We start from the raw sequence: 25,213 nt of genomic DNA, 5'->3' as shown, positions 1-25,213 counted from the left end.
GCAAGTCTCTTCTTCTTGTCACAACACAACGGATTGGCTCAAATGCATTAAGAAGGAAGAAACTCTACAAATTAACTTTTAACATGGCACACATGTTCATTGAAATGCATTCCAGGTGACTACCTCATGAAGCTGGTTGAGAGAATGCCAAGAGTGTGCAAACTGTCATCAAGGCAAAGGGAGGCTACTTTGAAGAATGTAAAATCGGTTTAACACTTTGTTGGTTACTACATGATTCCATATGTGTTATTTCATCGTTTTGATGTCTTCACTTTTATTCTACAATGTAGAAAATAGTAAAAATAAAGAAAAACCCTTGAATGAGTCGGTGTCTCCAAACTTCTGACTGGTACCGTATATACTGTATTCTAGTCAATGCCATCCTATTGGTGGCTCAGTTGGTAGAGCATGGTGTTTGCAACGCCAGCATGGTGTGTGCAACGCCAGGGTTGTGGGTTCGATTCCCACGGGGAGCCAGTACAACAACAAAAAAATGCATGAAATGAAATGTATGAATTCACTACTGTAAGTCGCTCTGGATAAGAGCGTCTGCTAAATGACTAAAATGTAAATGTATTCAACTATGGCTGTGTATATACTATTCTATCCTAAGTATTCTACAGATATACAATATATACTGTCCATAATATCCCATCTACACGCACTTACACTCCGGACTCCGACATTGCTCCTCCTAATATTTATATACTTCTTCATTTCATTCTTTTACTTTTTAGATTTGCGTGTATTACTGCACTGTTGGAGCTAGGAACATAAGCATTTTGTTGCACCCGCAATAACATCTGCTAAATAATATATAAGATGTGATTTGATTTTGCTATTCCTATTTCATAGACCTACTATAGGTGGGACTGAAAAACAGCAGCAGCAGAAGTATTGCTTTGTGTTTTCCAAAAGAAAGGACAATCAGTGTTTGCCCTCTAGAAGCAGCCAGGCAGGCAGACAGCCAGGCAGGCAGACAGCCAGGCAGGCCCAGCAGCAGACTGATTAATCAGTAAACATTAGCAAAAGTGTCTCTGGTGCAAACAGCACAACGCTGGAACACAGCAGAGCAGTCAGATAGAACTACAATTTATGGCAATGCTGAGAGAGTGATTGTGCATCATTAGCTGCTGTTTGTGAGAAAAGGATTGTGTGTGCGTGTGTGTGTGTGTGTGTGTGTGTGTGTGTGTGTGTGTGTGTGTGTGTGTGCGCGTGCATGTGGGGGGATCTCTCTGTGTGTAGTGCAAAGTGCATCTCCTTTCTGTATAGTAGTGCTGGTGTGCATTAATGTTAATGGGGGTGGTAAAGTGTTGTTAAGGTGGAGGTTAATACTCATATTCCCTCCTCACTAACACACCACTAAGAGCCTGCACCACTAAGAGCCTGCACCACAGAGTAATGAACCATAGAGATAAAACAACTAGATCTAGCTCTAGGAAATGAACAACCACATTTCTCCTGGCTGATATGATGACTCTACTGCATCAGTGTGCTACTAGTCTGAAAAACATTGCCTGTATCCCAAATGGCACCATATTTCACTATGTAGTACACTACTATGGTAACATATATATTACACTACTATGGTAACCTATATAGTACACCAATATGGTATCCTATATATTACACTACTATGGTAACCTATATAGTACACTACTATGGTAACCTTGCAAGCCAGCCTGATCTTGAGAGCTGACATAGATTACTCACTAGAGCTTAGAATCCAAGATGGCGTAGCAGTCAGACGTCTTTGTCCTGTCGTGTCCCTTGTATATATCTTTTTACATCTTTTTCTTCACATATCTTTTTTAAATATTTTCCTAAACCTCAACTTCTAAATACTCTCCTGCAACCCGCCTCCCCCAATGTGGCGTGGATCAGTTTTTTTTCTCTAAAGTATTTCTATTTACTTCGGATCTGGAATCCCTCAACTGAAGCTAGCCAGCTAACTACCTACCAGCTATCAGTCAGCAAACCATTGCTAGCGGTCATCAGCTAACTTTTAGCTTGGAAAGCTCTCGCCAGTTCGAACAACGTGACTCAAACCAGAGCATAACGGACCTATTATTATTTATTATTGTTTTTCCCCATATCCCCGGATTCCTACCGCAAACTCTGAACATTTTCATCTGGATCTTTGCAACTAGCTAACCGAAATCCCGGGTGACTACTCCTGGCTAGCGTTTCCATCCTGGAGCAAGCACCAATTAGCCTGACGCTAGCCCGGCCAGGGCTCCTGTGCTACCACCGAAGCCCACTCCTGGGCTACAATATCGTGACCCCTTCTACTGCCGGTACGGGGCACGGAACCCCGCCGATCCTCTACAACTGGAATACCGACATAATCTGAGGATTCCAACAGGCCCCTCAGGCGCGACGTCCGCTGAAGGCACATTCTGCTAACCGCGGCCTACTAGCTACCTAGAGCTACTTGGAATCCTACTAATTCCACAACTGGTCTATCGACGTCACCGTACGAAGAGGCAAAAACAGACTTACCCCCATCGCGACGTCCCCCAACGGCTAGCTTGCTTGCCCCGGTCTGCTAAATGCTAGCTTGCCTGCCCCGGTCTGCTAACTGCTAGCCCCGGTCTGCCAACTGCTTGCTTGCTAACCCAGTCTGGTAATTGCTAGCTTGCCAGCCCCAGTCTGCTAACTGCTAGCTTGTTTAGCCCCGGCCTACTAACTGTTAGCTTGTTAGCATCAGCCTGCTAACTGTCTGAATCGCTGTGTCCCCAGTCAGCCCAACCACTCACTAGACCCATATGTTCACTTGGCTACACATGCCTCTCTCTAATATCAATATGCCTCGTCCATTACTGTCCTGGTTAGTGATTACTGTCTTATTTCACTGTAGAGCCTCTAGCCCTGCTCAATATGCCTTAACCAACCATGTTGTTCCACCTCCTACATTTGCAATGACATCACCTGGTTTAAACGTCTCTAGAGACTATATTTCTCTCATCATTACTCAATGCCTAGGTTTACCTCCAATGTATTCACATCCTACCTTACCTTTGTCTGTACACTATGCCTCGAATCTATGCTATCGTGCCCAGAAACCTGCTCCTTTTAATCTCTGTTCCGAACGTGCTAGACGGCCAGTTCGTATAGCCTTTAGCCGTACCCTTATCCTACTTCTCCTCTGTTCCTCTGGTGATGTGGAGGTTAATCCAGGTCCTGCAGTGCCTAGCTCCACTCCCACTCCCCAGGTGCTCTCATTTGTTGACTTCTGTAACCGTAAAAGCCTTGGTTTCATACATGTTAACATTAGAAGCCTACTCCCTAAGTTTGTTTTACTCAATACTTTAGCACACTCTGCCAACCCGGATGTCTTAGCCGTGTCTGAATCCTGGCTTAGGAAAACCACCAAAAAACCCTGAAATCTCCATCGCTAACTATAACATTTTCCGCCAAGATAGAACTGCCAAAGGGGGCGGTGTTGCAATCTACTGCAAAGATAGCCTGTAGAGTTCTGTATTACTATCCAAGTCTGTACCCAAACAATTCGAGCTTCTACTTCTAAAAATGTACCTTTCCAGAAACAAGTCTCTCACTGTTGCCGCTTGCTATAGACCTCCCTTTGCCCCCAGCTGTGCCCTCGATACCATATGTGAATTGATTGCCCCCCATCTATCTTCTGAGCTCGTGCTACTAGGTGACCTAAACTGGGACATGCTTAACACCCCGGCCATCCTACAATCTAAGCTTGATGCCCTCAATCTCACACAAATTATCAATGAACCTACCAGGTACAACCCCAAATCCGTAAACACGGGCATCCTCATAGATGTCATCCTAACTAACTCGCCCTCCAAATACACTGTTTTCAATCAAGATCTCAGCGATCACTGCCTCATTGCATGCATCCACAATGGGTCTGCGACCAAACGACCACCCCTCATCCCTGTCAAACGCTCCCTAAAACACTTCTGCGAGCAGGCCTTTCTAATCGACCTGGCCGGGGTATACTGGAATGACATTTAACTCATCCCGTCAGTAGATGATGCCTGGCTATTCTTTAAAAGTGCCTTCCTCACCATCTTAAATAAGCATGCCCCACTCAAAAAATGTAGAACTAGGAATAGATATAGTCCTTGTTTCACTCCAGACCTGTCTGCCCTTGACCAGCACAAATACATCCTGTGGCATTCTGCATTAGCATCGAATAGCCCCTGTGATATGCAACTTTTCAGGAAAGTTAGGAAAAAATATACACAGGCAGTTAGAAAAGCTAAGGATAGATTTTTCAAACAGAAATTTGCATCCTGTAGTACTAACTCAAAGTTCTGGGACACTGTAAAGTCCATGGAGAATAAGAGCACCTCCTCCCAGCTACCAACGATAAATCCACTATAATTGAGAATTTCAATAAGCATTTCTCTACGGCTGGCCATGGTTTCCACCTGGCTACCCCTACCCCGGTCAACTGCCCGGCACCCTCCACAGCAACCCACCAAAGCCCCCAACATTTCACCTTCACCCAAATCCAGATAGCTGATGTTCTGAAAAGCTGAAAAATCTGGACAATGCAGCTCACAGATCACTGCAACTGTAGATAGATGGGCTGTTTACAGATGGGCTATCTACCTACCCCATCCCCATACTGTATTTATTTATTTATCTTGCTCCTTTGCACCCCAGTATCTCTACTTGCACATTCATCTTCTGTACATCTACCATTCCAGTGTTTAATTGCTATATTGTAATTACTTCGCCACCATGGCCTATTTATTGCCTTAACTTGCCTCATTTGCACTCACTGTATATAGACTTTTTTTTCTTTTGTTCTACTGTATTATTGACTATGTTTTGTTTATTCCATGTGTAACTCTGTGTTGTTGTATGTGTCGAATTGCTATGCTTTATCTTGGCCAGGTCGCGGTTGCAAATGAGAACTTGTTCTCAACTAGCCTACCTGGTTAAATAAAGGTGAAAATAAAAAATTTAATAAAAAAAACTACTGTATCTGTGTAAATCATTTATGTTAGATATTTAGCCAACCATTTAAAATAAGGAAGTGTTCTGCTACAATATTGGGTACAGAAGCAGTACAGAGTGATAAAGCTATTACCTGTAATATGCACTGGGCTGAGGCCAGAGAGTGATGTCATTACCAGAGAAACCATTGGAGGATGGAATACTTACTCACGCAGCCAGCATTACAAATGACTGGAGTACAACTTTGTCTGCGAGGGAATCAGAATGAACTAGAGAACAAATCAGTTTCCAAGAATCCAAGACAAGTAATTTGAGCGGAGCGGCCCATTGTTGTCTGGTGAAAGAAAAAGTGAATGCATGCTCTAAATAGGAGCATTATGACAAGTTCAAAATCGACAACAGCTATTTCACTCAAACGACAAAACAGGCATATGAGATAGAAGCCAGGCTTAAGAGTCCCCTTTACTTACAAAACAACTGTCAGAAAACCTCTTGTTTTCCACTGAAATTAACCAGCTTCTCGTTGTGTGTTTGAGCATCGAAAAAAGGAGTGAATTCACTCCTTACTTCAATATTATTATTGTTTTCTCTACCCACCCTTCTGTCCACTAAAAACATAATTAGGCTTCCTTCATTAAAAAGAGTAATTTCTTGAGTGGAGGAAAGTGCTACAGCTGTCCCTTGATTACTAAATGGAATAGAGCAATGATCTATGAAGTCATTAGGGCTACGGTGTGGAACTAATTTCAATCCAGGAATGAACAGCAGAAGCAAGGAGGGCGGCTTTCGAGAAAGAGAGAGGGGGAGGGATGAAGGGAGAAGAGGGAAGTAGAGAGAGTGACAGACCGAGAGCAGTGGACATTTTCTACTCTCAACGTGAGGACATGTCGTTGATGAGTTCTTAGATATCATGTGATTAATCTTCGGTGAGTGATTCCAATCATGTGTGTTTGCGTGTGTCTGTGCATGTGATTCCATAGTAAAAGTGCTGATGATAATCAGAGTGCGTGGCCCAGAGTTGTTGATGATGAAAGATAATCTCAAGGGATGGTTTCAAGGCCTGGTTAGTAAACAGTGTCAAACTCATTAGCAGTAGGGAGTAGATCACTATCTAAAGGATTGCTTGAGTGCCTGTATAGTGAAATAGATACTGTATTGGTTTAAATGCATAGCATTACCAGGTCATTGAACTTGCACTGTCCATACTAGCCTACAGTTGAAGTCGGAAGTTTACATACACCTTAGCCAAATACATTTAACCTCAGTTTTTCACAATTCCTGACATTTAATCCTAGTAAAAATGTCCCTGTCTTTGGTCAGTTAGGATCACCACTTTATTTTAAGAATGTGAAATGTCAGAATAATAGTAGAGAGAATGATTTATTTCAGCTTTTATTTCTTTCATCACATTCCCAGTGGGTCATAAGTTTACACACACACTCAATTAGTATTTGGTAACATTTCCTTTAAATTGTTGAACTTGGGCCAAACGTTTTGGGTAGCCTTCCACAAGCTTCCCACAATAAGTTGGGTGAATTTCGGCCCATTCCACCTGACAGAGCTGGTGTAACTGAGTCAGGTTTGTAGGCCTACTTGCTCACACACGCTTTTTCAGTTCTGCTGTTGGGGTTGTTCTTGTTCCTTGTCAATCATTGGCTCATTGGTGAAATTAGCATTATGACAATATCTTTAATTAAATCACCCAAAAACCTTGATTAATGCAATTGCAGACAGAAGTGGACAACAGGAACATAACGCATGTTTCCGAGTAAGTTCTGCAAAATAGTCAAGGGTCCAAGTTATTTTATTAAACCCGAAGTCCAGCCTTAGTGATGTCACTGCCTACGTCATTACCTTCTACTCATGAGACCAAGCCCATGCATCCACAGCTACACAAACATAGAGTTTCAGTGTTATGTAAAAGCTTAGCAGTAAATGTCCACTCCCCAATTTGATTTATAGTGCAATGTCTGACTAGTCTCTTATCTCTTACACTCCTTGGGGAGTTCTGTGTCTCTGCATCTCTTTTATCTTTTAGGCTCTTCTCACAGATACCCTGAACTCACACATTTCTCAGACATTTTCTTTATAAGAGGCAGAGAGACTAGAAAACGACTGTGGAACAATAATAAACCTCTATAATGAATATATATTGTTAATTTGTAGTCTAGGACCCTATAAATGTAAGGAGGGCGGGGTCTTATAACCCCTCCCCTTCTATTAATACAACATAAGCATAATTAATTATTATCATACATCAAACATTTGGTACAGCCCCTATCAAGACCCCCTAGGTGAACTTCTGACACTGCCCACAAATGTTCTATGTGATTGAGGTCAGGGCTTTGTGTTGACCACCCCAATACCTTGACTTTGTTGTCCTTAAGCCATTTTGCCACACCTTTGGAAGTATGCTTGGGGTCATTGTCCATTTGGAAGACCCATTTGCGACCAAGCTTTAACTTCCTGACTGATGTCTTGAGATGTTGCTTCAATATATCCACATAATTTTCCTCCCTCATGAATCCATCTATTTTGTGAATTGCACCAGCCCCTCCTGCAGCAAAGCACCCCACAACATGATGCTGCCACCCCCGTGCTTCACGGTTGGGATGGTGTTCTTCGGCTTGCAAGTCTCTCCCTTTTTCCTCCAAACATAACGATGGTCTTTATGGCCATTATGGCCATTTTGTTTCATCAGACCAGAGGACATTTCTCCAAAAAGTATGATCTTTGTTTCCATGTGCAGTTGCAAACCGTAGTCTCGCTTTTTTATGGTGGTTTTGGAGCAGAGGCTTCTTCCTTGCTGAGCGGCCTTTCAGGTTATGTCGATATAGGACTCGTTTTACTGTGGATATAGATACTTTTGTACCTCTTTCCGCCAGCATCTTCACAAGGTCCTTTGCTGTTGTTCTGGGATTGATTTGCACTTTTCGCACCAAAGTACGTTCATCTCTAGGAGACAGAATGCGTCTTCTTCCTGAGCCGTATGACGGCTGCATGGCCCCATCGTGTTTATACTTGCGTACTATTGTTTGTACAGATGAACGTGGTACCTTCAGGCGTTTGGAAATTGCTCCCAAGGATGAACCAGACTTGTGGAGGTCTACAATTGTTTTCTGAGGTATTGGCTGATTTCTTTTGATTTTCCCATGATGTCAAGCAAAGAGGCACTGAGTTTGAAGGTAGGCCTTGAAATACATCCACAGGTACACCTCCAATTGACTCAAATGATGTCAATTAGCCTATCAGAAGCTTCTAAAGCCATGACATCATTTTCTGGAATTTTCCAAGCTGATTAAAGGCACAGTCAACTCAGTGTATGTAAACTTCTGACCCACTGGAATTGTGATACAATGAATTAATTATAAGTGAAATAATCTGTCTATAAACAATTGTTGGAAAAATTACTTGTGTCATGCATAAAGTAGATGTCCTAACCAACTTGTAAAAAGTACAGTTTGTTAACAAGAAATTTGCGGAGTGGTTGAAAAACGAGTTTTAATGACTCCAACCTAAGTGTATGTAAACTTCCGACTTCAACTGTATATTATACAGTAGCTATATTATATACACTATATATACAAAATCATGTGGACACGTCTTCAAATTCGGTTTTCGGCTATTTCAGCCACACAAGTTGCTTAAAGGTGTATAAAATCAAGCACACAACCATGCAATCTCCATAGACAAACACTGGCAGTAGAATGGCCCATACTTTCAACGTGGCACCGTCATAGGATGCCACCTTTCCAACAAGTCAGTTCTTCAAATTTCTGCCCTGCTAGAGCTGCCCCAGTCAACTGTAAGTGCTGTTATTGTGAAGCAGAAACGTCTAGGAGCAACAATGGCTCAGCCGCGAAATGGTAGGCCACACAAGCTCACAGAACGGGACCGCAGAGTGCTGAAGTGTGTAGCACATAAACATCTCCTGTCCCTGGTTGCAACACTCACTACGTAGTTCCAAACTGTCTCGAAGCAACATCAGGACAAGAACTGTTTGCCAGAAGCTTCATGAAATGGTTTTCCATAGCTGAGCAGCCGCACACAAGCCTAAGATCACCATGAGCAATACCAAGTGTCGGCTGGAGTGGTGTAGAGCTCGCCGCTGTTGGACTCCGGAGCAGTGGAAACGCATTCTCTGGAGTGATGAATCAACTTAACCATCTGGGTTTGGGGGATACCAGGAGAACACTACCTGCCTCAATGCATAGTGCCAACGGTAAAGTTTGGTGGAGTCGGAATAATTGTCAGGGTCTGTTTTGTATGGTTCGCGCTAGGCCCCTTAGTTCCAGTGAAGGGAAATATTAACGCTATAGAATACAATGACATTCTAGATGATTCTGTGCTTCCAACTTTGTGGCAACAGTTTGGGGAAGGCCCTTTCCTGTTTCAGCAAGACAATGCCCCCGTGCACAAAGCGAGATCCATACAGAAATGGTTTGTCGAGATCAGTGTGTAAGAACTTGACTGGCCGGTAGAGAACCCGGACCTCAACCCCTTCAAACACCTTTCAGATGATTTGGAATGCCGACTGCGAGCCAGGTCTAATTGCCCAACATCAGCGCCCGACCTCCCTGATGCTCGTAGCTGAATGGAAGCATGTTCCCGCAGCAATGTTCCAACATCTCTTCCCAAAAAAGTGGAGGCTGTTATAGCAGCAAAAGGGGGGAAAAACTCCATATTAATGCCCATGATTTTGGAAGGAGATGTTTAATGAGCAGGCGTCCACATACTTTTGGTAATGTAGTGTACTTCAGCCTGTATGGTACAGTATCTGGGGCCATATTAAACAAGCGTCTCAGAATATGAGTGCTGATCTAGGATCAGGTCTCCCCTGTCCATGTAGTCTTATTCATTGTGATCTAAAAGGCATAACTGGTTCTAAAAATCAGTTACCACTCTGAGACGCCCCTGATAGTTAAGTTGCTGTGCGGTCAGGGGTCTCTCCTCCTACAGAAAGAGACACACAGCATCACTTAACCCCCGTAATTAACCCTTCACCCTCTGGCTGAATGTCTCTGCTGCTCACACTGATTCAATCAGCCATGTCTTGTCAGAGTGGTTTAGCCCTGGGAATCTATTGTTTTGCACAACCCACAACCAGCAGGCTAACTCTGGCTCAATACAGGTCAGCTATACGATGACATAATCATGACAAACACTCAGCAGGGTTAATGGTGGTGATACCGTAGTGTGTGTGTGTGTATTACGTCTCTTACCCTCGATGGGTGATGTCTTGAGCCTGCGGCAGAGCCCTTGCACGTCTCCGTAGGAGTCGGCTATCTTGGTGACGGCCTCTCCGCTCCTCAGCTCCATCAGGTCCCGGAGATCCATCACCGTGATGCCAAAGTCCCCTTCTTGGTTGCCATCGGCAACAGAGTTCCCCGAGGGGTGGTCCGCCGTGTTGTTGGCCATTTTGTTTCCGTTGTTCTTTGTTTTTCTCTATGACTGTATCTCAGTACCTCTACAGTCCCTCTAAGATCACTGTTGTAAACTAAGAACTGGCTAGTGGTGCTGAAATAGTTCAATAGTAAAACAAGGAAGTCCAAGTCACCTAAGGGCTTCAACACCTAAGTCCTTACTTTTTTGCAGACAGGAATCGTGGGTATTGTAGTGTGTGGGGTCAGTGGACAAGTATCTGGACCCGGAAGTGCATTAGTTTCCACGTAACAGTGGAGACATGATCCGTTGACCACTTCTTCTGTTGCACGAAACTGCAGGAGAAAGAGACAAGAAAACATATTTTTTTTTTTAAACATTGCAAAAGTCGTAAAATGAAATGACCATTGTTTTCAAATAAATGTGAGGGGACACTGATGAGAGCGAATTTAAGTAATTGAGGTTTGGTTTGGGGAATGACCTGTTAGAACAACAAGGTCACTATTCTCTGTGGAGGGCAGGAAAGGAGAAAAAAGAAGAGAAAACGAACAATAAAAGACAATACAAAAGCACAGATCTCAAGTCGGATAATAGCTGATTCTTGTAAAAGAACATGAGGACAGCCATGCTTTGCATTGAAGTTAAACAAAGTCTAAGGACATACAGTCAGACATATATAGTATTTAGGATATGACTCTCCCATGACACCCACGGCCCTTCTGTTTGTATAAGATTAACAGGCTTTCAGTCTATCCAACTGCCTGTCCCAAAGTGACTGCTTTTACCCTATATGGATAAAGATACCATGGGAATCACCATAGCAACCTGGTTCTAGGACAACAGGATCCAGTGGTATAGAGATTAGTTATCAGTAGTGTGTACCTGTTGAGAGAAGCTATAATAGGTGGTATTGCATGGGAGGTATTAGAGTCTAACATAGCAGGTTTTAATACAGCACTGTGTGTCGGCAAGAGGATACTATGCTAATGTGAGATAGCGCTCTGGACCGCTCCTCTGGGCCGGTGTGCGTGTGTGTCCCAGTGTGTGTGTGTGTGTGTGTGTGTGTGTGTGTGTGTGTGTGTGTGTGTGTGTCACACTCCACTGGGTCTCCATGACACACTAAACACCACAAATGGAGGTCAGCCTTTGATGTGTGCTTATGTGATCAGAGCTGATGTGTCAGAGTGTGACTCTCCGGATTCACATTCTCTGTCACACAGGCTGGGAATACACACACATCCACACACACACACACACACACTGTACTACGGTACTACTGTACAATTAGCCAGAAGCGGATATTTTATATAGGCAAGTGGTGTATGATTAGATTTTTATTTAGTCACATAGACAGGGTTGCAGATTTACACTACATGACCAAAAGTATGTGGACACCTACTCGTCGAACATCTCATGCCATTAACATAGAGTTGGTCCCCCCTGTGCTGCTATAACAGCCTCCACTCTTCTGGGAAAGCATTCCACTAGATGTTGGAACATTGCTGTGGGGACTTGCTTCAATCCAGCAGCAAGAGCATTAGTGAGGTCGGACACTGATGTTGGGTGATTAGGCCTGACTCGCAGTCGGTGTTCCAATTCATCCCAAAGGTATTTTGATGGGGCTGAGGTCAGGGCTCTGTGCAGGCCAGTCAAGTTCTTCCACACCAATCTCAAAATAACATTTCTGTATGGACCTCGCTTTGTGCACGGGGGCATTGTCATGCTGAAACAGGAAAATGCCTTCCCCAAACTGTTGCCACAAAGTTGGATGCGCAGAATCGCGTACAATGTCATTGTATGCTGTAGCGTAAATATCACTCTTCACTGGGACTAAGGGGCCTAGCCCGAACCATGAAAAACAGCCCCACACCATTATTCCTCCTCCACCAAACTCTACAGTTGGCACTATGCATTGGGGCAGGTAGCGTTCTCCAGGCATCTGCCAAACCCAGATTTGTCCATCGGACTGAAGCGTGATTCATCACTCCAGAGAACGAGTTTCCACTGCTCCAGATTCCAATGGCGGCGAGCTTTACACCACTCAAGTCGACGCTTGGCATTGCGCATGGTGATCTTAGGCTTGTGTGCGGCTGCTCGGCCATGGAAATCCATTTCATGAACTTCTTGACGAGCAGATCTTGTGCTGACATTGCTTCCAGATGCAGTTTGGAACTCAGCAGTGAGTATTGCAACGCTACGTGCTTCAGCACTCTGTGGTCCCATTCTGTGAGCTTGTGTGGCCTACCACTTCGCGGCTGAGCCGTTGTTGCTCCTAGATGTTTCCACTTCACAATAACAGCACTTACAGTTGCCTGGGGCAGATCTAGAAGGGCAGAAATGTTATGACCTGACTTGTTGGAAGGTGCCATCCTATGACAGTGCCACGTTGAAAGTCACTGAGCTCTTCAGTACGGGCCATTCTACTGCTAAAGTTTTCCTATGGAGATTACATGGCTGTGTGCTCGATTTTATAAACCAGTCAGAAACAGCAATTTAATGGGGTGTCCACATACTTTGTATATATAATCTAGTTGCAGTGTACAGTGATGGTAGCCTCGCAGTGAAGAACGTTGGGCCAGTAACCAAAAGGCTGCTGGTTCGAATCTCAGAGCCGACTAGGTGAAAAATCTGTCGATATGCCCTTAAGCAATTGCTCCTGTAAGTTGCTCTGGATAAGACTGTCTGCTAAATGACCAAGAATTTAACAATTGAAAACACTTAGATTGGATTAAAATCCTCTTCTCTGGAACATAGAACACCAGAGTCAGACCAATTACACTAATTTAACCTCTTCCTGACAACAACTGAGCCAGCGTAGCCAAGCCACCATGACTAGCTGACCTGGAAAAGCACTGTCTCCTCAGGCCTTTCACTGAACCAGCTGGTCAGAGAACAGCCATCATGATCATTTACTGCTCCTCACTTAGAATGAACCAACCCCAATCTATATACTGCTTACCACTCAAACTGAATGCCCAAGACAGGAGGCTGCTGATGGGAGGACGGTTTGAAATAATGGCCAGAATGGAGCAAATGGAACCATGTGTTAATGTATGACACCGTTCCACCGATTCCGCTCCAGCCTTTACCACGAGCCTGTCCTCCCTAATTAAGATGCCACCAACCTCATGTGATGCCCATCTATACTGCTCTCCAATAAAGTGTGTGTTCCTCTGTGTGTGTGTGTGTGTGTGTGTGTGTGTGTGTGTGTGTGTGTTTCCACAGAGGGGAAGCAACCTTGCCTCTAAAGTTTCCATGGTGGTATTGTCAGCAATGCTTCTGGCCAAAAGAGGAATCGCTGATCTGGTCTACAAATGTACTAGCCTGATGTAACTAGTTGTGTGTGTGTGTGTGTGTGTGTGTGTGTGTGTTGTGTGTGTGTGTGTGTGTGTGTGTGTGTGTGTGTGTGTGTGTGTGTGTGTGTGTGTAAATGTCACAGTGAGTAAATGCCACATGAGCATGCTCTGCACTGTTTCCAAACAAAATCTATTGACTTGGGAAATGTCAGCAGTCGCCTAGAGGCCACTAAATGGCTTCCCAATATTAGTAAAGGGCCCAAGCAGAGCTTTTAGACAGCATACAGTACACTACAATATGTCCCCTAGTCACTGGCCTATCTCCATTTCTTCTATATGTTTCCATTTCTCTCTCTTTCTGTGTATTACTCTCGCCCTCTCCCTCTGTACCCTTCTCTCCATCCATCCATCCCTCTTCCTCTCCATCCATCCCTCTCCATCTATCCATCCATCCATCCAGCTTCCTCTCCATCCATCCATCCATCCATCCATCCATCCATCTTCCTCTCTACAGTACTTAGGTAATGTTGGCTTGAAAACGCAGTCTGAAAGACAGCTGTAACCATGACTTTTATCGACTTCCTCATGTTTCTCACTGTCACGTTGGTATAAACCACATTAACTATCCTTTATCCATCACCGGAGAGAACAACAACACCACCGCAGAGTGGTGACACATCTCTATGAGGAGAAGCAATGTTTATTGGCATCGATGGACGAGGATCTAGCTGCTCATTAAGCCAAGCTAATCAACTGGCACGCTAATTTACCAATATAGTCATTTCATTAGTGAAATGAGCCTAAGCGCCGGAGCATTTACTGACGGACTTATTGTGTACCTTTGTGAAACATTCTGCAGTACTATACGGTTGCTTTTTATGGAGCACTAGATTCCCTGAAGAACACTCACTGTTCTAGTAGTAACATGACCTGATTCAATACATACAAACTATAGCCTATGGCACAGCGATGGAAAAGAGAGGAGAAAGTAGAGAACAGGGAGGGGGAGAGAGACAGAGACCGCGAGAGGCCCAAAACAGAGAGTACACAATGGCAGAATACCTGACCACTGTGACTGACCCAAAATTAAGGAAATCTTTGACTATGTACAGACTCAGTGAACATAGCCTTGCTATTGAGAGATGCCACTGAAGGCAGACCTGGCTCTCAAGAGAAGACAGGCTTTGTGCACTCTGCCCACAAAATGAGGTGGAAACTGAGCTGTACTTCCTAACCTCCTGCCCAATGTATGACCATATTAGAGACATATATTTCCCTCAGATTACACAGACCCACAAAGAACTTGAAAACAAATCCAATTTTGATAAACTCCCATATCTATTGGGTGAAATACCACAGTTTGCAAGATTTGCGAACTGTTGCCACAAGAAAAGGGCAACCAGTGAAGAACAAACACCATTGTAAATATAACCTATATTTATTGTTTATTTATTTTCCCTTTTGTACTTTAACTATTTTGCACATCATTACAACACTGTATATAGACATATCACATTTGAAATGTCTTTATTCTTTTGGAACTTTTGTGAGTACATGTATTGTTTATGTCACTTTTGTTTATTATCTATTTCACTTGCTTTGGCAATGTAAATGTATATGTTTTCCATGCCAATAAAGCCCCTTAAATTGAAATGGAGGGAGAGAGAGAGAGCGGAAATCATACCTTAGTTTCTAGAAGTAGATGGATATGAGAGAGAGAGAGCAGATTATTGAATAGCCAGAGAACAGGCTGAGTGTGTCTATCTACTACTAGCTAAGGAATTCCCTCTGAGCGAAGGAAGTGAGAGCAGTACAAATACAAGGCAGGTGGCCAACTAAATCCACTTCCTCATCCATACAAACAACAGAGCAGAGGGCGGAAATATACTCCCTGCATGAGACAGGAAACACACTCCATGTTATACTGCAACACACACATTCTGCACACACACATTCTGCACACACACATTCTGCACACACACACACACACACACACACACACACACACACACACACACACACACACGCCAGTGCCACACCCTGTGGTCCAAAGTCCTGTTGCTGAGTGTTAAAATAGCTGGGAAAGACACACTACATAGGGACATGGCTACAGGGCCACACCTGTAAAAGCTCTCCTTTAGCCCTTATACTGTACCTTCCCCGTGTTTTAAAGATGTTCTGTTTTAACAACGTGGCTGGGTGTTTGATTAACTTCACACACCTCTCCTCCCTGCTCTGCTACTGGGCCTGTTGTCACTTAACTCACCACTCTTACACTGTAATTATCACTACATTCTAATCAGAATACACTGCCAGACTACTGAAGAGCCCCACTTTGACAACTAGAGAGAGAAAGAGAGGGAGAGGAAGGGGGGTAGGGAGGAAAGAGAGGGTGAGACAGAGAGAGAGAGGGAGGGGTGAAAGTGAAATGAAGGATAGAAAAAGAGAGAGGGGGGTGAAGGAGGAGGAACGATATGAATATAGAGAGGGAGAGGAGCTAGATGAAAGAGGTCCACAGCAGTGAAAGAGGGTCCATATAGTAAGTAGAAAGGAGGATAGAACAGGGGGATAGAGGAGAAGTATAAAAAGGTAGAGTAGATAGACATATAAAGGGTAGGTAGGGATGAGGTAAAACAAGAGGTAGATACAGTAAGTAGAAAGAACGATAGAATGAGAGGAAGATAGGTAGAGTAGAAAGAGAGGGAGTGCAGCAGTTAGTCAGACTCTCTCGCTCACTCTCTCAACATGCAGAGAGACCATAAGGCCATGTGACCATCTACACTAGGTACACAATCTGCTCTCTCCTTTCCTTATTCTCACTTACTTTCTCCCCCTCTCTTTTTCTCACTCTCCCTTTACCCCGCTCTCTCGCCCTCTTTTTCTCCCCCATCGCATTGAACTAGGCCTAGGCTACCCGGCCTGCACGCAAATGTAGGCTTAGAAATGTGCCCATTTGGGGATCTGATGCTATTTTTGATTGTCTTCACTAAACATCACTGTGGAGCTTCTCAAAGTATTTTTTTTCTTCACTTCAAACAGCAAGTAAACAAAGTCTGTTTTTACATCCATTGAGAATGACAATAGTTTCTCAACATAACCTATTTGAAAAATAAAATAGACTGCGCAAATAGCCTAAGGCTGTGTGTGTCTGTGTCTGTCTGTCTGTCTGTCTGTAGCTCACTGCTACAGGAAACTCTGAGGTACCAGAATATTTTAAACAATGTTGCAAGTTTGCTAGCATGAGCATCAGGCCAGACCAAGTTTAATACTTGATAACATTTTTCAAGTTCCTTGCAGAGAGGCCATGCATAGCCAATGTGATTTATAGGATATTACCATTTTTATCAGGATATTTTCTACCTGCTGGCTGCAATGTTGTTATTTGTTGGCTTTAGGTAGCCTATTTTTACATAATGGCACTAGAAGTTACTTTTAGATTTTTTTATCATTTAGATATAATTTGGATTAACCACATCAAATGTATTTTGAAATATGAAGACTATTATAACTGAAGTGAAACGGGTTTCATGAAAATGTTCATATGAAAATCGTCAGTAGATGAATCATCAGCAAGCAGATCAGTAGAAATGGTACGATAACTTGCCACTCCAAATGGTAAAGGTTGCTGACCGCTGTCGTAGCCTATTACCCTCAACGAGCAACGGGAGGAGGAACGACCAGGGAATGTTTTTTTCTTCTGTTTAGAATATACAGTGGTTCTTCCTTTAAAAGTTGTGGGGTACTGCAGCACAGCTTGCAGGGTGCTGCAGAATTCTATGGCACGTTATTTAAGTGTCAGTAATTGTTGCCAGAATGACGCAATTTACCACAATATGCCACCATCTACCACAAACAATCACGGCATAAGCTAAAAACTTTTAAAAGAAGAACCCCTGTATTGGCCTCTTGCTCCCTCTTTATTAATTTGTGTGTCTTAGTTTTTAATGGCTGTGCTGAAAACGTCAGACAAGCTCAGTAGCCTACATACAGTGCATTCGGAAAGTATTGAACATTACAGGACCAAGTATGGAAAACCCTGGGTTAGACATCTGTTCCTATGACAATATATGTGTCCCAAATGGCACCCTTTGCCGTATATAGTACACTACTTTTGAACAGAGCCCTATGGGGACCTAGTCCAAAAAAGTACACTGTAAAGGAATATAATACCATTTGGGATGCAGACAACTGATTCATAGATGAACTTTGTCATTCTGGACCGAGCACTGTGCTTTTATTCTGATTACTATCGCCCAGCGGAAGAAATTCATGGCCACTGTGCCTCGGGCGAGATCTCTGTGTGTGTGTGTGTGTGTGTGTGTGTGTGTGTGTGTGTGTGTGTGTGTGTTAACTATGTCTGCACCAGGACCAAATAGGCTTACGGCTATTAGAGCAAAAAGCTATTAAATTACCCAAAGTACACACACACACACACACACACACACACACACACACACACACACACACACACACACACACACACACACACACACACGTTGCATTACTGTATTACTACAGTACATCACAGGAGATTGGTGGCACCTTAATTGGGGAGGACAGGCTTGTGGTAATAGCTGGAGCGGAATTTATGAAATGGTATCAAAAACCAAAAACACATGGTTTCCATTTGCTTCGTTCCAGACATTATTATGAGCCGTCCTCCCCTCAACAGCCTCCTGTGCTGTACATATAAATAAAATAGAATAAGCAGTGTGTGTTAAGTGAAAGTCAAGTGCATATAAGGTTAGTGACTCCCCAGTTACACACTACTACTCCCATTTCACTAATCTCTCATTTGACTTCCTCTGGTATTAGGCCTCTTCAATACAAAGTGTTGTGGAGAGTTTTGTTGGCAGTGAACCAAGTGCAGCAGCACCAAGTAAACCCATTCTATATTCACACTGACCTTCTATTCTAGCCTTTCACAGGACAACAGAGGACATTGACAGGACATAGCTGCCTGGTTATATGGTGGTAACGCTTGATTTCAGGCATCATAACGTGTCATAACCCCTGGCATAGAGATATCACAATGAGCTATCACACTCTGAATATGTAGAGGTACAAAACATTTATGAGTAAGAAAAAAAGCTCACATCTCATTGATACAAAACTTTAAAGGTTCAAAAAGCAGGATAAAAAAAATTATCAAAATGTTCACAGGGTCCGTATAGAATAGACAGTGGCAAGCCAAATTTAAGGATTTTCAAGTACTTTTTCCAGCACTAATATTTATTTTCAAGGACCATCAATTTGTAATAGTTCCTATTATGCAATTGCTTCTAGTCGCCACCAGAAGGCAGAATTATCGTCACAACCAAATACCTGGACATCTGACTGAAATATCAGTGACAATTTACCAGTTGTACACTCATTCTCCGAGAGTCAGGTTTTTTTTGTTTGGGGGATGTCTGTTGACACAGCATGAGTCGAGGGATGTTTTTTAAAAATTCAGCGGCATTCGCTCTGCCACTTGCCACTATAGGTCTGGGCTGAGGTAGTTTGTTTCACCTCTCGGCCTGTCGTAGGCGGAGTTTCCCTTTGGACAGAGTGGTGAATGAATGCGCTGCTAAAAAGGCAATTCCAGGGTAGCAGGCGAACATAACGAGCATACATGAATCACTCATGATTCCACTCATTCTCAGAGGTAGGTGCAATTAGAACTCAGATCAAGAATCTTTCTGAGTGTTGACCAACACTGAGAACGCAATAAGTGAGTAAATGATCATTAACAAAATAAAAAAGGTAAGTAAACTCTATTTTACAAATAAAAAGGTTTGTAAATGGCGTTTACCCTCCACTACATCCCTGGTTGGGTCTGGCAAAACCCATTCATAAACATCAATACCCTGCCAGGCTGGATTAAATCTACATTTGCCCAGCATTTTAGTTATCGCTGGGACGTTTGGCGGAGTCTAATCAGTCAGTTCTGTACCTGCCTGGCTGAGTGCCAGTGTGGGTGGAATGACCAAGCTCGCCTGGCAACCAGAGCGCGAAACACGTGAGGAAATAAAACTCTGTAGTATTGTCAGACGGTTGCTAGGAGTGGTGGTAGGAGTCAGGCGCAGAGAGCAGAGGTACGGAACTTTCTGTTTATTTAAATAAAAACACAACACGATCGACGCCAACACAAACGGCGTGGAAAAAATGCCAAGTGCCCAAAACAGGTGCACAGCATGCATACAATATTACAGTAGTAAATCGCCAGCACATCCAACTACAAAAACACAACCTGACGCTAAAATAATCCCGCACAACACTGGGCGGGCTAACCAGGCTTAAATAACCAAAATCAAAAGACCAAATGAGGAACAGGTGCAAACAATAAGACATACCAAACGAAAAGGAAAAAGGGATCAGCGGCGGCTAGTAGGTTGGTGACGACGACCGCCGAGCGCCGCCCGAGCAGGCAGGAGAGCCACCTTCGGTGGGATTCGTGACAGTACCCCCCCTCCTGACGCGCGGCTCCCGCAGCGCGCCGCCACCGACCTCGAGGGCGACCCGGAGGATGAGGCGTAGGGCGATCCCCATGAAGGCGGTGGAACTCCCTCAGTAGTGGGGGGTCCAAAATGTCCCTCCTGGGTACCCAGCACCTCTCCTCCGCGCCGTACCCCTCCCAGTCGACGAGGTACTGTAGGCCCCCCCCCCCCCGAAGTCTGGAGTCCAGAATGGCTCGTATCTTATACGCCGGGGACCCCCCCAATGTCCAGCGGGGGGGGGAGGAACCTCCGGCACCTCACCTTCCTGCATGGGACCAGCCACCACCGGCCTGAGGAGAGACACATGAAACGAGGGGTTAATACGGTAGTAAGATGGAAGTTGTAACCGGTAACACACCTCGTTTATCCTCCTCAGGACTTTAAACGGCCCTACACACTGCGGGCCCAGCTTCCGGCAGGGCAAGCGGAGGGGCAGGTTTCTAGCCGAGAGCCAGACTCGATCCCCTGGTGCAAACACAGGGGTCTCACTGCGGTGCTGGTCAGCGCTCTTCTTCTGCCGTCCACTCGCCTTTGTGAGTGCGTCTTGAACGGCTCTCCAGGTGTCCTTCGAGCGCTGCACCCAATCCTCCACCGCAGGAGCCTCGGTCTGGCTCTGGTGCCATGGAGCCAGGACCGGCTGGTAGCCCAACACGCACTGGAACGGTGACATGTTGGTTGATGAGTGCCGTAGAGAATTTTGGGCTATTTCTGCCCATGGCACATATCACGCCCATTCTCTGGGCCGGTCCTGGCAATACGTCCTTAGAAACCTACCCACCTCTTGGTTCACCCTCTCCACCTGCCCATTACTCTCGGGGTGGAAACCCGAGGTCAGGCTGACCGAGACCCCCAAACGTTCCATGAACGCCCTCCAAACTCTGGACGTGAACTGGGGACCCCGATCAGAAACGATGTCCTCGGGCACCCCGTAGTGCCGGAAGACATGGGTAAACAGGGCCTCCGCAGTCTGCAGAGCCGTAGGGAGACCCGGCAACGGGATGAGACGACAGGACTTCGAGAACCGATCCACAACGACCAGGATAGTGGTGTTCCCCTGAGATACGGGAAGGTCAGTGAGGAAGTCCACTGACAAGTGTGACCACGGCCGCTGTGGAACGGGGAGGGGGTGTAATTTCCCTCTAGGCAGGTGTCGAGGAGCCTTGCTCTGAGCGCACACCGAGCAGGAGGAAACATAAAACCGCACGTCCTTACCCAAGGTGGGCCACCAGTACTTCCCCCTCAGGTTCCGCACTGTCCTCTCGATCCCAGGGTGACCCGAAGAGGGGAGATTATGGGCCCATCGAATCAATCGATCACGGAGACCAAGCGGTACGTACTGAACACCTGCCGGACACTGCGATGGTGCAGGTTCCGACCGTAACGCCCGCTCGATCTCCGCGTCCAACTCCCATACCACCGGAGCTACCAAACACGACGCCGGAAGAATGGGAGCCGGGTCGATGGCCCTCTCCTCGGTGTCATATAGGCGGGACAGTGTGTCGGCCTTCGTGTTCTGTGAACCTGGCCGATAAGAGATCGTGAACCGGAAACGGGTAAAGAACATGGCCCACCTGGCCTGACGCGGATTCAGTCTCCTAGCTGCCAGGATGTACTCGAGATTACGGTGGTCAGTCCAGATGAGGAAAGGGTGTTTAGCCCCCTCAAGCCAATGTCTCCACACCTTCAGAGCCTTGACCACAGCTAACAACTCCCTGTCCCCCACGTCATAGTTCTGCTCTGCCGGCCCTAGCTTCCTAGAAAAGAAAGCGCACGGGCGGAGTTTGGGTGGCGTGCCCGAGCGCTGTGATAGCACGGCCCCCACCCCAGTCTCGGACGCGTCCACCTCCACTATGAATGCCAAAGAGGGATCCGGATGAGCCAGCACTGGAGCGACGGTAAACAGCTCCTTCAGGCGACTGAACGCTCTGTTCGCCTCTGCTGACCAGCGCAAGCGTGCCGGACCCCCCTTCAGCAGTGAGGTAATGGGAGCAGCAACTTGACCAAAGCCCCGGATAAGCCTCCGGTAGTAATTGGCAAACCCTAAAAACCGCTGCACCTCCTTTACCGTGGTCGGAGTCGGCCAATTACGCACGGCTTTAACGCGGTCATCCTCCATCACCACCCCCGAGGTGGAAATGCGATACCCCAGGAAGGAAACGGCTCGTTTGAAAAACTCACATTTCTCAGCCTTGACGTACAGGTCATTCTCCAGCAGTCGCCCAAGCACCTTGCGCACCAGGGAGACATGCGCGGCGCGGGTGGCGGAATAAATCAGGATGTCGTCAATATACACCACCACCCCCTGCCCGTGCAGGTCCCTGAGAATCTCGTCAACAAAGGATTGAAAGACGGCTGGAGCATTCTTTAACCCGTACGGCATGACGAGGTACTCATAGTGGCCCGATGTGGTACTGAATGCGGTTTTCCACTCGTCTCCTCCCGGATACGCACCAGATTGTAAGCGCTCCTGAGGTCCAGTTTCGTGAAAAAACGCGCGCCGTGAAATGATTCCACCGCCGTAGCGATGAGAGGTAGTGGGTAACTGAACCCTACTGTGATGGAATTTAGACCTCGATAATCAATGCACGGACGCAACCCTCCATCCTTTTTCTTCACGAAAAAGAAACTCGAGGAGACGGGTGACATGGAGGGCCGAATATACCCCTGTCTCAGAGATTCCGTGACATATGTCTCCATAGCCAACGTCTCCTCCTGTGACAATGGGTACACGTGACTCCTGGGAAGTGCAGCGTTTACCTGGAGATTTATCACGCAATCCCCTCGTTGATGAGGTGGTAATCGGGTCGCCCTCTTTTTACAGATGGCGATAGCCAAATCGGCATATTCTGAGGGAATGCGCACAGTGGAAACCTGGTCTGGACTCTCCACCGTTGTCGCACCGATGGAAACTCCCTTACACCTGCCTGAGCACTCCTCTGACCACCCCCTGAGAGCCCCCTGTCTCCACGAAATATTGGGATTGTGATTGGCCAGCCAGGGAATCCCCAGCACCACCGGAAACGCAGGAGAATCAATGAGGAAGAGACTAATCCGTTGCCCATGATCCCCCTGCGTTACCATGTCCAGTGGCACCGTGGCCTCCCTGACCAGTCCTGACCCTAATGGTCGGCTATCTAAGGAGTGCACGGGGGAAAGGTTGGTCCAACGACACCAGGGGAATCCCTAGCCTTAATGCGAGCCCACGATCCATAAAGTTTCCAGCTGCGCCTGAATCGACTAGCGCCTTATGCTGGAAAGAGGGAGAAAACAAGGGGAAAGTTACTAAAACGAACATGTGACCAACAGGGAGCTCTGGGTGAGGTTGGTGCTTACTCACCTGAGATGGACGAGGAGTGCTCCGCCTGCCATCCCGATTCCCAGAGGAGCTCCCCCAGCACCGGTCGGTAGTGTGTCCTCTCCGACCACACTGGGTACAAGGGGAGCCTCCTCCTCCGGTTCCCCTGGACGCGGCCCCCCTAGCTCCATAGGTATGGGAGCTGGAGGACCTGGAGGTGGAACCAACAGGGCCCCGTCTGGACGCCCGCGCGCAGCCAGCAGATTGTCGAGACGAATGGACATGTCGATTAGTTCATCTAGTGACAGGGTAGTGTCCCGACAGGCTAGCTCACGGCGGACGTCCTCCCGGAGGCTACACCGATAGTGGTCCATCAGGGCCCTGTCGTTCCACCCCGCTCCAGCAGCCAAGGTCCGGAACTCCAGAGCGAAGTCCTGTGTGCTCCTCATCTCCTGACGCAGGTGGAACAGCCGTTCACCCGCCGCCCGGCCTTCTGCTGGGTGGTCGAACACGGCCCGGAAACGGCGGGTGAACTCGGGGTAGTGATCCCTTGCCGAGTCTGGGCCATACCACACTGCGTTGGCCCACTCCAGGGCACGTCCCGTTAAGCAGGAGACGAGGACGCTTACGCTCTCCTCTCCCGAGGGAGCTGGATGAACGGTAGCCAGGTACAAATCCAACTGTAGCAGGAACCCCTGGCACCCAGCCGCCGCTCCATCGTACTCCCTGGGGAGAGCCAGGCGTAGGGCTCTGGGTCCGGACGTCGGTGGAGGGGTAGATGGTGGAGGGGGATTTGGTGCTGGGGATGCGGTAGGGAGGCCACTCCTCTCCCATCGGTCCATCCTCTCCATCATCTGCTCCATCGCTGAGCCGATTCGGTGGAGGATGGTGGTATGGTGAAGGACCCGTTCCTCCATCGATGGGAGAGGAGGGGAGGCTGCTCCTGCTGACTCCATAGCTGGTGCGGGATTCTGTCAGACGGTTGCTAGGAGTGGTGGTAGGAGTCAGGCGCAGAAAGCAGCGGTACGGAACTTTGTGTTTATTTAAATAAAAACACAACACGATCGACGCCAACACAAACGGCGTGGAAAAAATGCCAAGTGCCCAAAACAGGTGCACAGCATGCATACAATATTACAGTAGTAAATCGCCAGCACATCCAACTACAAAAACACAACCTGACGCTAAAATAATCCCGCACAACACTGGGCGGGCTAACCAGGCTTAAATAACCAAAATCAAAAGACCAAATGAGGAACAGGTGCAAACAATAAGACATACCAAACGAAAAGGAAAAAGGGATCAGCAGGTCGGTGACGACGACCGCCGAGCGCCGCCCGAGCAGGCAGGGGAGCCACCTTCGGTGGGATTCGTGACAAGTATACTTGAAAATGAAATTTGGAAGACCAATACATTTTTCTAATGTTTTTCATATTTGATCATTTTATGTTCTCCTCTCATTTTAATTCAAGTACTTTTCAAGTACCAACTTGAGAAAACGTCAGATTTTCAAGGTATTCCAGTACATGAATTTCAGAGTACCTTAAATTAAGCACCTTGTAAGAACCTTGTGCCCAGTGTTTTTGACCTAGTTTACCACCATCAGTAAAAGAAAACACAAATATACTGCTATGAACTGACATCATATTACAGATAACAGCAGACTATCACTGCTTGAATCTAGAACCAGTCTATGAAACAAACATCCTAATAATTTTTACATTTGAATCATTTAGCAGACGCTGTTATCCAGAGTGACTTAGAGGTGCAATTAGGGTTAAGTACTTTGCTCAAGGGCACAGACAGATTTTTTTACC

The 25,213-nt window shown here is 46.0% G+C and overlaps 1 protein-coding gene across 6 annotated transcripts in view; it reads right to left on the bottom strand.

Moving 5' to 3' along the window:
- LOC106583499 (plasma membrane calcium-transporting ATPase 1) overlaps window positions 1-25,213 on the bottom strand; it is a 156,675-nt gene that overhangs the window by 93,890 nt on the left and 37,572 nt on the right. For all 6 annotated transcript variants that reach the window (XM_045705779.1, XM_045705778.1, XM_014167745.2 and 3 more), the window contains one exon: window positions 10,167-10,661. In XM_045705779.1, the coding sequence (XP_045561735.1) occupies window positions 10,167-10,362 (196 nt within the window). In that variant the 5' untranslated portion in view covers window positions 10,363-10,661. The remainder of the gene's footprint in view (window positions 1-10,166; window positions 10,662-25,213) is intronic.

The sequence above is a fragment of the Salmo salar genome, chromosome ssa22, assembly GCF_905237065.1.
Source record: "Salmo salar chromosome ssa22, Ssal_v3.1, whole genome shotgun sequence".
NCBI lineage: Eukaryota > Metazoa > Chordata > Actinopteri > Salmoniformes > Salmonidae > Salmo > Salmo salar.
This window is presented reverse-complemented; position numbering and strand designations above follow the sequence as displayed.